Source organism: Phalacrocorax carbo, chromosome 2 (assembly GCF_963921805.1).
Source record: "Phalacrocorax carbo chromosome 2, bPhaCar2.1, whole genome shotgun sequence".
NCBI classification, from domain to species: domain Eukaryota; kingdom Metazoa; phylum Chordata; class Aves; order Suliformes; family Phalacrocoracidae; genus Phalacrocorax; species Phalacrocorax carbo.
The window spans coordinates 136,362,623-136,376,004 of NC_087514.1; the positions used below are offsets into that span (position 1 = coordinate 136,362,623).

Genomic DNA, 13,382 nt, shown 5'->3' on the forward strand with positions numbered 1-13,382 from the left:
TTTATTATCCTGATTATTTTCCTTTAATGCAAATATACATATCTCCTCAGAAAAAGAAAATATTCATCTCTGTGGGAAATGCATGTTACCTGAAGAACTTAATGTACAGTTTATCAAATCAGTGCAGAGATAAAATCATAGAATCATATAGTTTGGAAAAGACCTTTAAGGTCATTGAGTCCAAAATAATAAATTTTCACCACATTTCACAGTATGAAGTTGTATTTTATTGTGGCTATCTGTAATAATATTGTGAAGTATACCAATTAAATGTGAATGCTTTGCATGATCCAGGCACACAACTGGGTATTCTATTTAAAGATATTTGAATTGAGTAAAATCCTACAATATCAACAAGAACTCTTGACTGCTAATGCAAAATATTTCAGCAAATATGTCATCATTTGTTGGCATTTTTTGTTAATGTTATATACAAATTTTTCCCTTCCACCTTTTTAACAATACAGAAGTGAGCCAATGGTCTTTCAGTCAGCAGATGTGAAGATATCCTTTCCATGTTTTCAGGGTAGAACTCTTCTCATTGCTTTCAGGAAAACTGGAGGAATGCTAAGAATGAAGTAGAAAAAGAAGAGTAATTCAGTTTCCTCAGCAGCCAGTGGAAGCCTGAACATTGATTCAGTCCAGGCCAGAATTTCCCCAACATAGCTTAAAGCTCTTAGATATTCCTACATTATTCTCCTATATGTCATATATATGTTCATAGATTTTACAGCCTCAGAATTGAATTGGTAGTGACTTCATCAGCTTCAGGTAGGAAGCAGAGTTATACCAATAACGCCAAAGGCGGCCCTGATTTACCCCAGATTGCCCGCTAGTAGTAAATCAGAAATTCCTGTCTCAGTGCAAGAAGCTGTCTTCTTAAATGAAGGGTTTGGTCACTAATAACACTGTACTGATGTTACTGTACTGCCATGCAGTGTTCTCATTTTGTGTACTGGACCACATGTGCAATTTACAAACTGGAAAATATTTTGATCTGCTGTTCTTTGCTTCAGTATAAATGCCTTGCTTTTGTCAGTTGTAAGAGGCTTTCCACTGCAGTGTGTTTCATTTTCCTTGTTGTACTCTAGTAATAATTAAATTAATTAAACTCACCCCATTCTAGGATGCCCAATTTCTCAGACTGTAGTAGTAAAATGTCTAAGCTGAATCTTCATTTTCTGTCGTCTTGTAGTTGCATAACAAATGTGCTTCACATCTAAAACCTGAATGTGACTGTGGACCTTTGAAGGACCATATTTTACCGCCCACATCAATCTGCCCAGTCGTATTGGTGAGTTGTCTGTATGTTTATTTCAGATGTAATCCTCTGTCATAGGTAATGGCTAAAACAATGGTGGGACTCACTGCCAGGGTATTTGTTAAATTAACAGAACTGTGTGAACCTTAAACACAACGGGTAATCCTGGCTGATGAGTTTATAGCCACAAGCGTGCTTTATCCTCTGCATATTGCATTTTCCTTCATGTGAGAATGAACTTTCTGTAGGGCATATTATAACTGAAGCTGACTCAGGTTTTATCACTTACTCAGACTGTACTTACCAGAAACTGTATAGGCAGAACACTTCTACATTTTACATCTTTTATAGATCCAACTTCCCAGAATAATGAAGTTATTCTTATGGACGGTTTTTGCTTGGGATGCATATTGTATATCTGCAATGCTGAGGTCTCTGATCTAAGCCGGAGGTTACCTAGAATGATGACACTGGTCTTGCAGTAAGCTATGCATCAACATTATGGTATATTTTGTTCTGCAGTCGTGGACAGTAAATTTCTCTGTCCACAAAAACAATAACTCAATTCAATGAAAATAAAAATGCATGCTATGTGTAGGTTTTATAGAAAAGAGCTGACCAGTTTATCATGAAAAAAGAGCTTTGGAATTAACTTATGTATTCATATATTCAATTGGATGTTTTATGCTGATGAAAGTCGTAGCATCATCATATTCATAACAGAACAGACGTGTGGTCCTCTTACTTTAAATATATTTCATAATAAGAGTAAGAAATGCTTGAACATAAGAAAGAATGATTTACTGCAGAGAGGAAAACCAAGAAAATATACATTCTAATCTTAAACCTGTTTCTGATCATTAAGAATAATATTCATGCCCATTGTAAAGTACTTGTTTTCTGATTAATCCTTTTGGCCATTTGTTTATAAATCTGCTAAGGGATGGATGCTAGACTTTGGCCATCTACTTGAGTAAACTGGGACTATTCCATTGCTATCAGTGAAGGTAAAGCAATGGAAAGCTGGCTTCAATATTTATGAAATATTTGTAATATTTTTGAAAAGCCATGAGTAGTTTTGTAGTTTGTCTGTAATACTGTTTTGATATTACCTGAACAAGTTCTGAATAATAATTGTAAAATGCTATTTTTAGTTTGTTGGATGATTACATTCTGCATTACATCATTTAATTTTCAGGATTTTAGGTCATACTTTAAAAGTTAACATGTAGAAATTATGATTTTGTTATTGGACTGTTTTTGTTTTATTGTTATTTATTGTTTGCCATTCTTATAAACTGAATAAAGCCTCAGCATGAAATTTCATCTTCAATTATATTTGCATAACTCCATTTTCTTTTCAGGAGAGGAAGCGGGATAGAGGAATTAAGATTTTTCATTCCACAATTGGAGTTTAGTTAAGTTGTTTAGAGGATATATAAAACCACTCTAGAGTCAAATCACCCTTGAATAGGTTTGTTTTATCTGCAGATTTTGAAGGCATAAGCAGAAGTAAATATGTTTTCCCGTATCAGAATCATGTTTCACTACTACATACTAATAATGTAACAAAAAGCATGTATTTCAGCACAATGTGTATTTTTAAGAATAGAAAATGTGTTTTACTGTGATTTAATGTGAACTTCATAATTTTGTAGTGTATTTGTTCATCTAGTACTTTCTTCCAAAAATGCATTAAAATCCTGAATATATTTACGTTACAGATAATACATCAGTGACCTAGCTAATAGGAATTCCTCCTAGAAACGATTGATTACAGCGTACATATTATTTATCTTAGTAATTTTTTAATTAGTTTCTCCCATTTCCTGTTACAGGGATTCCTTTTGAGATACATAATACTTCAGTGCATGTCAAACCAGCACTCTCAATAATGACAGCAAAAACAGTGAATATATCCATGTCAAAATTGTCTAAAGATACAATAGTAAGTGTGTCTGTTAATAGAAATGATGTGTTCAGACATATCAAATCTGATATACCTGACAGCAGAAGGGTCTTTCACCTAGGGCACATATTTAGCTTCAGTGATCAGCTGAGCAATAATATTATTGCAATGATACGTATATGTGGAAGGTAAAGAAAAGCAGGTAAGCACAATGCTTTCTGTACCAGATTTATTCTGAGTGTTTTGAGGTATCAGAGAAGAATGTATCTCCTTCTCCCATAGAATAAGTTATAGGAGTAGTGGGGAAAAGAGCAAGTTGAAGAGTCTTGTATCTTTGATCTCCCAAAAGTTTTGGCCCTGCCTTCCACCTGTAACTTTCATAGTCCAGACTTCTTCCAGAAAACTGTCAGTTCACCTCAGACCAAGATGCCTTCTCCTAAGTTTTCCTTGAAAGGTACAAGCTACTTTTCGTCTTTTCTCTTTGCAGAACTAAGGACATTCATATTTTTAGCTTTTTTGTCCAGCATGTCTCATTTCTTCAGTTCTTGTGAAGTCCAGCATTGACTCCTTCTGCAGACATAGATATTTTTTTTTTCATTAATTGCATTTCACAGCACCGTGTATTGTACCAGAGCTACCAAACTGGTGTCTCAGCTGCAATTTGTTGTTCAGGTCCATATCGTCTCAGTTTTCCCATTTCCTAGACATCCATTGATGTCCAAAATCACTGCTGCAACTGTGAAGAATAAATAAAAAAATCTACCCTTCCTGATTGTAATATGACAGAGAGTGACATTTCTCTCCCCCCTAAACATAGCTGTCTCAGCTCAGGTGACCGTTATTTTAATTAATTAAAGTAAATTACTCATTTAGGGTCTCTCTAGACACAAGAGAAATTTCTCTAAAATAGAGTGAATGGCATGATCCTCTCATACTGTCCCTTCTCTCAATGGCTGGAGAGAGAACCTAGATGCCTGGTCATCTGAAAGTGAGATGGCTGGTCTAGGTTAAATGAGGCCTCCCATCTTCAAAACTGCACAAAATGGAACATGTCAAATGTTATTCCTGAATGCAATAAGCTACATTCTCAAGCTGAAGAAGAAACCACGGGGAAGCTCAAGCAGTTGATAATTGCATATCATGAAAGAATCACACAACTGTCTAGATTCAATGCCATGTAAATTTTTTCATATCTCACTGTAATATTAAATGTTTTAGTAAAATGTGGTCTGTTAACTGTAAAACTAGTCCATTTTACTTTTCTGTTTACTGTATATAAGGCTTGTTGTACGGTGAAGTTTTTTGTTTAAGTTAAATGAGTTTTGTTATAAACTGTGTGTGCAGATCTCAAGTGATAGTCTTTTAATAGATGTCAGATACACTTTAATGTTACTCTCTTTTATTTCGGTAACGTTTTAATTAATTCATACTGATTGAATAAATGTACATTGAGACTTGTTTCCTAATGAGGGCACATTTAGAGGAAAGGTTTTGCATCATTCTGATATCCTGTGGGTAATTATATTCTAATTATATGGTGGGGGGGAAAAGTCTATAACTCAGTGCTGATATTGTTCATTGGACCCAATTAATTACATGCACATAATGAAAGTTCATGATAAGGTTGACTGGCAGTGAGTTTAAAAATCTTTAACTCAATTGAATCCTAGCCTACCAAGAGTACGGAATTAGATCATAACCAGGTTAAAAACTGGGTATTGGAATGAGATGACTGAGCAGTGAAGAAAAAAGATTGGTCTCTCCTTATGAGACAGCTTCTCTCCTCCCCGCCCCTTTATAAGGCAGAAGAGGAAAAATGCTAGCATACATTTTGGCTTCTTTATTTCATGCCTTCCTTTACTTTGCTCCGTTTATTGTAAACACACAGGATGTTCTAATTCATATTTATGTTTGTTGAAAAGTAATTAGATTTTTCTATTTCCCACCAAAATAGATATAGCCTTGGGTAATGACAAATCAACCAATAAAAGCCTACTATTTAATAAATATATATTTATTTCATAATGTATGATGACTTTGAGTCTCCTGTTGTTTATGTGAATTTTACAATTAATTACTTCGTACTTAATTCTGACATCGGTTTTGAAAACTATAATTAAAACTGTTAATCGTGGACTAAAAAAAATTATGGAATAAACTGTAAAACATAAGGTACCCTGATTACGGTGTGAGTGTTACTATATGGCAGTTATCGCTGTCTCCATAGTAACCAGTTTATTTCAAAGGGGGAGGGTCTGGTGTAATACTGAAGATAAGGAGTGAAAGAAAAATTTAAAATTGGATATGTTTCCTTGTGTTTAATTTTCAACTTCATTGTTCAGCAGTCTGGGACAAACTGGCGATCAAGATAAAAAGTTTGGAACAATGCACTTTTTGTTTCTTTTCTCTTGTGAATGAATTTGGCTTTTCTTTTGCCTACTGAGGATGCTTATAACATTTTAGGACAAAATCTTTTTAACATAAATTCAATTTATATAAATATAGAATATATATAGAGAGAGAATTTGGTATATATTAAATATATAGAGAATTTTTATACATCATAGAGTTGTTTATATAAATCCAATATAAAATACCATCATAAGTGGAATTTACTTGACCTCTTATTTCAAAATATAAATGGCTATTTATTTTGGTGGAGGAAACAGATATATCTGATTTGAGTTGAGTCTGGGTTGGTTTGGCATTTTATTATACGAGACCATAAATGTTCAAAAATTTTTTGTTTATAACTAGTTCTCTGTAGGCACATAAAACAACATACGCAGTAATTACAAATGTTTTAGATAAAGCAGTGTGCCTTGTGCAACTAAACAATATACATTATGATCTGTAGCTTCAAACTTGCATAAATATAGTGTGTTGAGATGCTGGCAAAAAGTACTACGGAATTGAAATTAAAAATATTGTACAAGAATTTTCTTTGACTATCAGTATTTAGAGAGACTAGATAGAATAGCTAATGGCTGTATAATAGTTGCAACATAGTTAAGTAGATATTTTTTCCATGTGTGATAATATGTTTTACTAATACTGTTTTCCTGTGAGGTGGGTAGATGTTACTCACATAGGAAAGCAGAGATGTAGAGAGAGAAAAAGGGAATTAGCAGTTGCTGGTTGAAGAACGAGCTTTCTTAATCCCTTTTCCAGTTTTTAATCCTAAAATTATTCTTCTGTTGTTATCATAGTAGAGATCAGTTTTAACTCAGTTGAATCCAAGCTCAACATGGAGTGCAGAAAGTCAATGCAGTGTTTAAGCATCTTTATGAGCAACTTGATCCTTTGAAGTGGAGCACTAGCCTTATTCTGAGCTTCTGAACAAAGATGATATGAAAAAAACCCAGTTATTTGAATATATATGCTGGGGGGGGGTAGAATTTAAATCTGGTTGATGAATATTAGGTAATGACATTGCAATTTAAACATTTAAAAAACAAAACATTTTTTCCTTTTCAATTGCTTATCACATTGCAGATTCAGTTCTCTGAGAATCTAAAACAGACTTGAAATATAATGGTGTGCTTATCTACAGTAAGAGCTTTTTCATTTCTTTGAAGTCAGAAGGAAATTAATAATTGCCCTGGAGGAAAATGTATCTTCCTAACTAATTATCTGTTCGGCAAACACAGTTCAATGTTAAAATAATAAGATGCTGATAAACTGAAATGGCAGCCATTCAGTCATTTTAAGTTATATCTAGTTGCCTGCCCACAACTCATCACTACTGTCTGTCCCTAAGTTTATTCCTTACATCCTCTCCCATTGGAGTTTAACATGTTTTTATTTTCAAAATTCTTTTCCTACTCTTTTGTCTTTCTTGGATGATGTATATAATTGCCTGTTATAGCCCAAGTTCATTTTAGATTGCAAATAAAATTAAAAGTCTTGGGCCCTACTGTTGGTGCATGTTGATGCATATATTGAATGGGTGCAAGACGTAAGGCAAGTTATCTCAGCCAGCTAAGGCCGACATGCTTGATTGTGATTTTGATGTGTAGTTCTTTACATCTGTATTAAGACATACTAAACAATCAACACAAAGTATATATATATAAAGTTATCATGCAGCGATTCCTGGTTTAGAAGAGTCTTGCAGTCAGCTGTTTCAGAAGATATTCTAAATGACGTCATCTGTGTTCCAGCCTTGTCTCTTTTCACATATTTTGGCTACAAGTATTATGGGTAACAAAATAACTCCCTCTGATTGGCATAATGTGATTTTTTTGTTTGTTTATTTGTTCGGTTTTGGTGGTTTTTGTTATTGTTTGTTTGGTTTTGGTTTTGTTTAGCTGCAATTGTTTCTATCAAGACAGCTCTCAGAAAAAGCAGAACGCTTATATTTGCTTTATAGTATGGGCATGTGCAGCACACTGGACAGTATTTTTGCTAGTGAATTGGTTGTTAATCTTGTCCACAGGTTGACTTGTAGCTTCAGCTATGGATGTAGAGCTGGGTATTGTGCTACAGACCTTTCAAGGCAGTGAGGTGGTGTCCTAATATTGGCCCTTCTGATTAGCATGTAGTCAGGGTTAGAGCTGGATGTGTGGATAAAATTTTATAGGGTAAATTTTCAAAATATTTTAGCACATCTAAATCATAGTTAGCTGGATGTGATATCAAATAGATATTACAGACAGATTGCTTCCCTGGGTTTTGGGGTAGTGGTAGCAGGTTTTTTTCAGTTCTCAGGGTGTCGGAATCTTTGATTCTCTTTGGTTATTGTGTAACTGTGGATAGAAATTGCATGGAATGGAATTTTTGTTAGCAAGGCCTTGAATACCACATAGGTTTACAAAATGACAGTTTGGAGTACCTATGTGAGTATTTCATTGCATATCAAAGCACAGGTTTTGCACCACTTGGAGATTCCTGTATCATTAAACAAAATAGCTCTAAGGAATCATGGAGCAACCTTCCTCCAAGTTCCTTAAAAAACCCAAAGCATCAGTTTAGTATTCAAGTTACATATTAAAACTTCCGTGGCCTTCATCCTACAAACATTTGAGGATACCATTACACGGTGTTCCATGCATTTCATCTGATCTTCCATGACCAGGTTCCCCGATCAATATCTTTCAAGTTCCAGAGTTCTAAAATAAGATATTTTTTTTTTATAACTGTTTCAGTTTATGCATATTAACATAGAATTAAGTTCTTTCCGTATGCACCCCCATCTCCAAGTTGGGCTTTAAAGTATATACCTCATCTGAAGGCATATAGTATAAAAGAAGTAATTATCATACAGAAGTAATCTTGAGTTTTCAGTCATTGCTTGACAAACTGTATAATGGTATTAACCGTTCAATAACGCTTTACAATCCTACTTAATGTATAAATAAATTGTTGTTTAATGTAAAATAAATTGTTTTAAATAATCTCAGCTGTGTACAAAATAATCCACAAAAATAGATTTACAGTTATTGATTAAGAGACAAGGTGAGAAAAAGCAGTTTTTGCTGCATTGGCACTGGATTCTGTGTCAGCAGTTAAAATGTAAAGAGGTAACTACGTAGTAAGCCATTAGATACTATTCATCTCTTTTCTTATACCAGCTATGATAGAGTATGATATTTCTAAGTATCAGAGTTTTGTGTAAAGGACGAGACTGTACCTCTATTTAGAGAAAGAGTAGAAATTCTTTTTGAGGATGAATGATGTATAGCGTGTCAATTGTAGTAGAAGAAAGCTTTTTACATAAGATTCCTTGCTTTGGATGAATATAAGAGCTGGAAGGTAAAACGAGTACTCCCCAGGTACCAAGTATCTCTTTGTCCTATTTGAAAGAATATAGTCCACAGGTTTCCTAGTATTTTTAGCTGGTGATAAAAGGATACCACACATACTTCTCAGACTATAAATTATAAAATATGACAGCCAAAACATTGGGGGAGTATGGTTGTGCAAATGTGTAAAAAAGCGCCATGTACATTTGTTGTTAAGTACAACTGCTGCAAGGTAACGTTCCTCGTGCCATGCCCCTTGCTGTTCGCTGTTGCGCCCTAACATTCTCTTTTTCCAACAGACGCTACCCACTTTAGGAGGTTTGCTCCCTGAGGTGCGTAACGGGAGGCATCCATGTACGCACGAGTACTAACGGATCATGATATTGTACATTCTTCTTGCTATAAAAGTGCATTTTGGGGCTGAACTAAAAATCTAGACGTGGTATTCTGTGTTGTCATTTGAAAGGCTCTGTCTTATTTATCAAGTCTTTTTTTCTTATTTGGATGAATAAGGGGTAGATACAATTGAATAATTCTTATCTGACAGTGATCTCTCTGGAGCAATACTGAATGGTAGAAGCTCCAGTTAATGGATATTGGCTTCAAAGTGGGAGTTCAAGGGGAGAAAAGAAGGCATGAGAGGTGCAAAAATGGGTGGAAAAAATTTGTTATGGTAAGTACTATTTTGAAAGGTATGTGCTCTGGCACATACCAAAAGAACAGAAAAGCTTGATTCTTTGAGCCATCAAAATGTACAATAGCTTTTAAAATGCTGTATTCAGTATCTCTATCAGCCTCATGCATGTCCACTAAACAAAATGGTTCACAGTTACATTTATCATTTTGTATGCTTTAATTAACAAGATATTAAATACAGCACAGCTGTTGTAGAAACATTTCTTACCTTGAAAAATAAATTTTTGCATTCTGTAAAACCATTTGTTCAATGCATGTCAAATTTGTCTTAACATTGCTAGAACTTGTAGACTATTACCCACAGGTGATTTTGTTAAACTGTTGTTATCTCATAAAAAATGAGACTGTTTAGTTTCTGACACTCTTGGAATGCTTAGTAATGTTATAGTTCCTGAAAGAAAGTTATTCAAACAGTCACGTATGACTGGATTAGAAAGCCACTTTTCTATTTCATATATAAAACAAAGTTAGCTGTGCGAGAATATTTAAAAGAGGTTTTTTAAATAAAATGCTAAGTCTTTTTGTGCTCCATTAATAGATTTATTCAGTAGAATTAAGATAAACATTATTATATTATTTTATACAAGCTGTAAGTCAGATCCTCAATAATATGAAATCTATCTAAAAATTATAGGATATATAACTCCAGGAAATCTAGACTCTCCTATCAGCTTCTTCAGAAATGTTTCAGAGGGCACTACTAGTACATGTGGTGACATGTATTGTGGTGTCATATACATATAAGCCAGGTAATATGAAATACTTTATTTGTACTTTCTTCAAGAAAATTGAAGGAAACAGACCTTCAATGATAATGAGGTCAAGTATTCATATTTGATTTTTTTTTAATAACACTCTAGACAATTCTCTATGGTGAATATAGTTTTGTCCTCATATTGTGTAAGGTGTATGGCCTAATCTTGTGTAGTCACTGCTTAGGAGAAGCTGTCTCTGTGAGTAAGAAACTGTTTTGCTTATGGGACAGGTAATATAAACTGGAGAAGGAATGTTGCTGATGTAGCAGTCATAGGGCCAGGGCCAGTTGAGGGTATTTGCTGCTATGTGCATCATGCTGGAACAAAAAGAATATCCAAAACTTTGCTTCAGGTAATTGTTACCACATTTTGTTTGTGCACGATTGATAACAGCAGCTTTGGGCACCGTGGTAAGCATCCTTTTTGTAAAGACAGTTCTCAGCGGTGTATACTTTTCCTCTAATTAATAGCATGATATATGCAAGAAGATTTTTAGTGCCACGCTTTATCAGTAGGCCTCTTGAACAGTGTCTTTTTAACCTCTCTGAATGCACACACTCAATGTGCTGGATCTGTTCCTTTCTGCTACATTTTTCTTTGAAGTGGCACAAATATGTTGTTTAGCTTAAAATTTTTCTTGACTTTTTAAAATTTGCTCTCCCTCTCTGATTTTTGTTAGAGATCGCTGTTTTTTACTAGCTGTGTGACTGCATTACTGACATCTGATTTGATTTTTTTTTTTAAATGATGCAGTATCCAAGAGCCAGGTTTGGCTGTAATATAAAATCCTGTTTGACACGGTATGCTTACTTGTTATGGAATGTAGTGACTTTTAAGGGTAGTTATTTGTAAAGTTGTTTAAAACCCCAAAGCTGCTTTTTACATATGTAATGAAATATGAAGGTTCCTTCATACTGAAGTTTCTTTCTCTCTCTCCTTGGCACTAACCAATAAATACTTTTGTGCATCAATGTTTTGTGTTAGTTCACAAATGTTATTCCATTTGGATGCCTCATCCTAGTTCTAGTTTGTAAAAAATCGCCAAACAAATAAGCACAGAGTTGGTGATTTCTTAGGCACTGATATGGACAGTGGTTGTGTTTTGAAGGTTTGGACTGAGATGAATAGCTGCAATTGCTTTTACTGTTTTCAGTTTAAAGCAATGATACTGTAGCCTAGACTCTTGGACCTTTTCTTGAACTGATCAAGTTACTCAAAGCATCTAAGAGCTCAGTTAACTAACCTTTTAGGAATTTCACTGCATATGGGAAATAGCATAGACCCCCCTGGTTTTTTCCCATTTTGTAGGTTTGTCTGCCCTTTTATAGGAAATGTGATCAGATTGCCACAGTTCCCCAAAGCACTTGGCTGCCTGAAGCAGCCTGGGATGACTTGGACCACTACTTGCATCAGGACTAGACTGAGGCTGTGTCAGTCTTCAAATTTAAGGAAACCAAAGGCGGTCTAAAAACAGTGATGGACCACATCTGTGTTACAGTAATACTAGGAAGGCGCTGTATTAAGCTGGGAGTTATTCCCTTCCTGCCAGAGAATCTGTGTCAAATTTCTTACCAGTTTAAACTGCTCCACAAAGAGTGGCATGGATTAATTGCTAGTGCAATCCCTAAGGCTTTATCAGAGGTACCACAGAGATGGATTTGGCCTGGTATGGAACGTAAATGGTAACATTTAATGAACTGCTTACTGAGTGCAGTTGCAGGGGGTGCGACAGTGTCCTTCATGCTCCTTTCTAGTGCAGCAGCTTTGTGCCAGCCCATTCCCTTGACTAGTTTAAAGCCTCCTTGCACTTGTGAAGTGAGGAAAGTGACTGGGGTACAGTTGGGATTGGGGACGCTGATTCTATTTGATAAACATCTGCTGTCTTATTTTATGGTGCATTTTTGGACAACCTAAAAGGACATGCTGGGTGCAGTTTATAAATAGCATAAATGAGATACAAAGAGCAAGGACTTTTTTTTTTTTTTCTTTATTCAGAGTTCTCTGAAATGACCTGACAATGGTTGAAAATATGATTACAGCAACATACTTCTGAGCTGCTTCTTTCAAATAACCGTCTGATTATGCTGTGTACCAGCATCAAAAGGTGCCCAATGGCTTAGAATCTGATGTAGATTCTGGTTTCTTTCTGATACAAAATACATATTTTATAAAAATCCACTCAGTCAATTGATTATGGTGCATTTAGAACAGGCATATTTTGCCAAAGTGGTAAAGTACTTTTGAAGCATCCAACCTTTGCTAGCAGTTAGGATGAAATTTCAATAAATTACTGATCTCCTATCAATGTGCTTATCAAACAGCCAAGTATTTTGTGTGATTGGCTTTCAAGTTTCAGAATGCCATCCTGGCGATGTCAGATTATTTTTTCACATCATTGCATTAATTTGTGTTGTGACTGCACACTTTTCATCCATCTATTGCCTAGTCACTGTGGAATGTCCAGGCGCATAGATAGATGTTATGTGAAGTGGCCAGACATTGTGTAATAACTTGACTGAGATCTCATTTTCATTAAAGCAGAATCTGACATTACTCTCTAGTCAAAAAAACCCCCAACTTTGTGGAGGCACAGTCTCAGTTACAGTTGTATAGCACTATATGATGTGTTAAAATGTTCCATTTTCTCCTTTTCTCTTCTTTTTTCAAGGAAAGACAGGCAACAGTGAAAAAAGAAAAGAGTTGCCCACAGCAAATGAACAAACTAGGAGAAAGGAACAAAATGCAAAGAGCAAATTCCGTCACCGTAGACGGACAAGGTCTTCAGGTGTGATTATTGTTATTTTAATTTTAAGGAGATACTTCTAGGTGTATAAAGACAGTAATAGAGTAAGCAATCTCTAAAGTGAAATATTTCCTTATACATTCACTCTTCTAATATTTCACGTTTACACATTTAAAAATATAATCATAACATAAATTCCTCCATCCATACAGGAATCCTGCAGTGCAAATCTGCTTCTCGTGATTGGTAGGATTTTCTAAGACATTAAGAGGGA

General features: G+C 34.9%; 1 protein-coding gene across 4 annotated transcripts in view; it reads left to right on the plus strand.

Annotated features, from left to right (window-relative positions):
* Positions 1-13,382, plus strand: part of DGKB (diacylglycerol kinase beta) — a 363,957-nt gene that overhangs the window by 120,537 nt on the left and 230,038 nt on the right. For 3 of the 4 annotated variants that reach the window (XM_064444510.1, XM_064444509.1, XM_064444511.1), the window contains 2 exons: positions 1,196-1,294; positions 13,034-13,150. In XM_064444510.1, the coding sequence (XP_064300580.1) occupies positions 1,196-1,294; positions 13,034-13,150 (216 nt within the window). Of the gene's footprint in view, positions 1-1,195; positions 1,295-9,213; positions 9,247-13,033; positions 13,151-13,382 lie in introns of all 4 variants that reach the window. The other variant, XM_064444512.1, reaches the window with a different exon arrangement.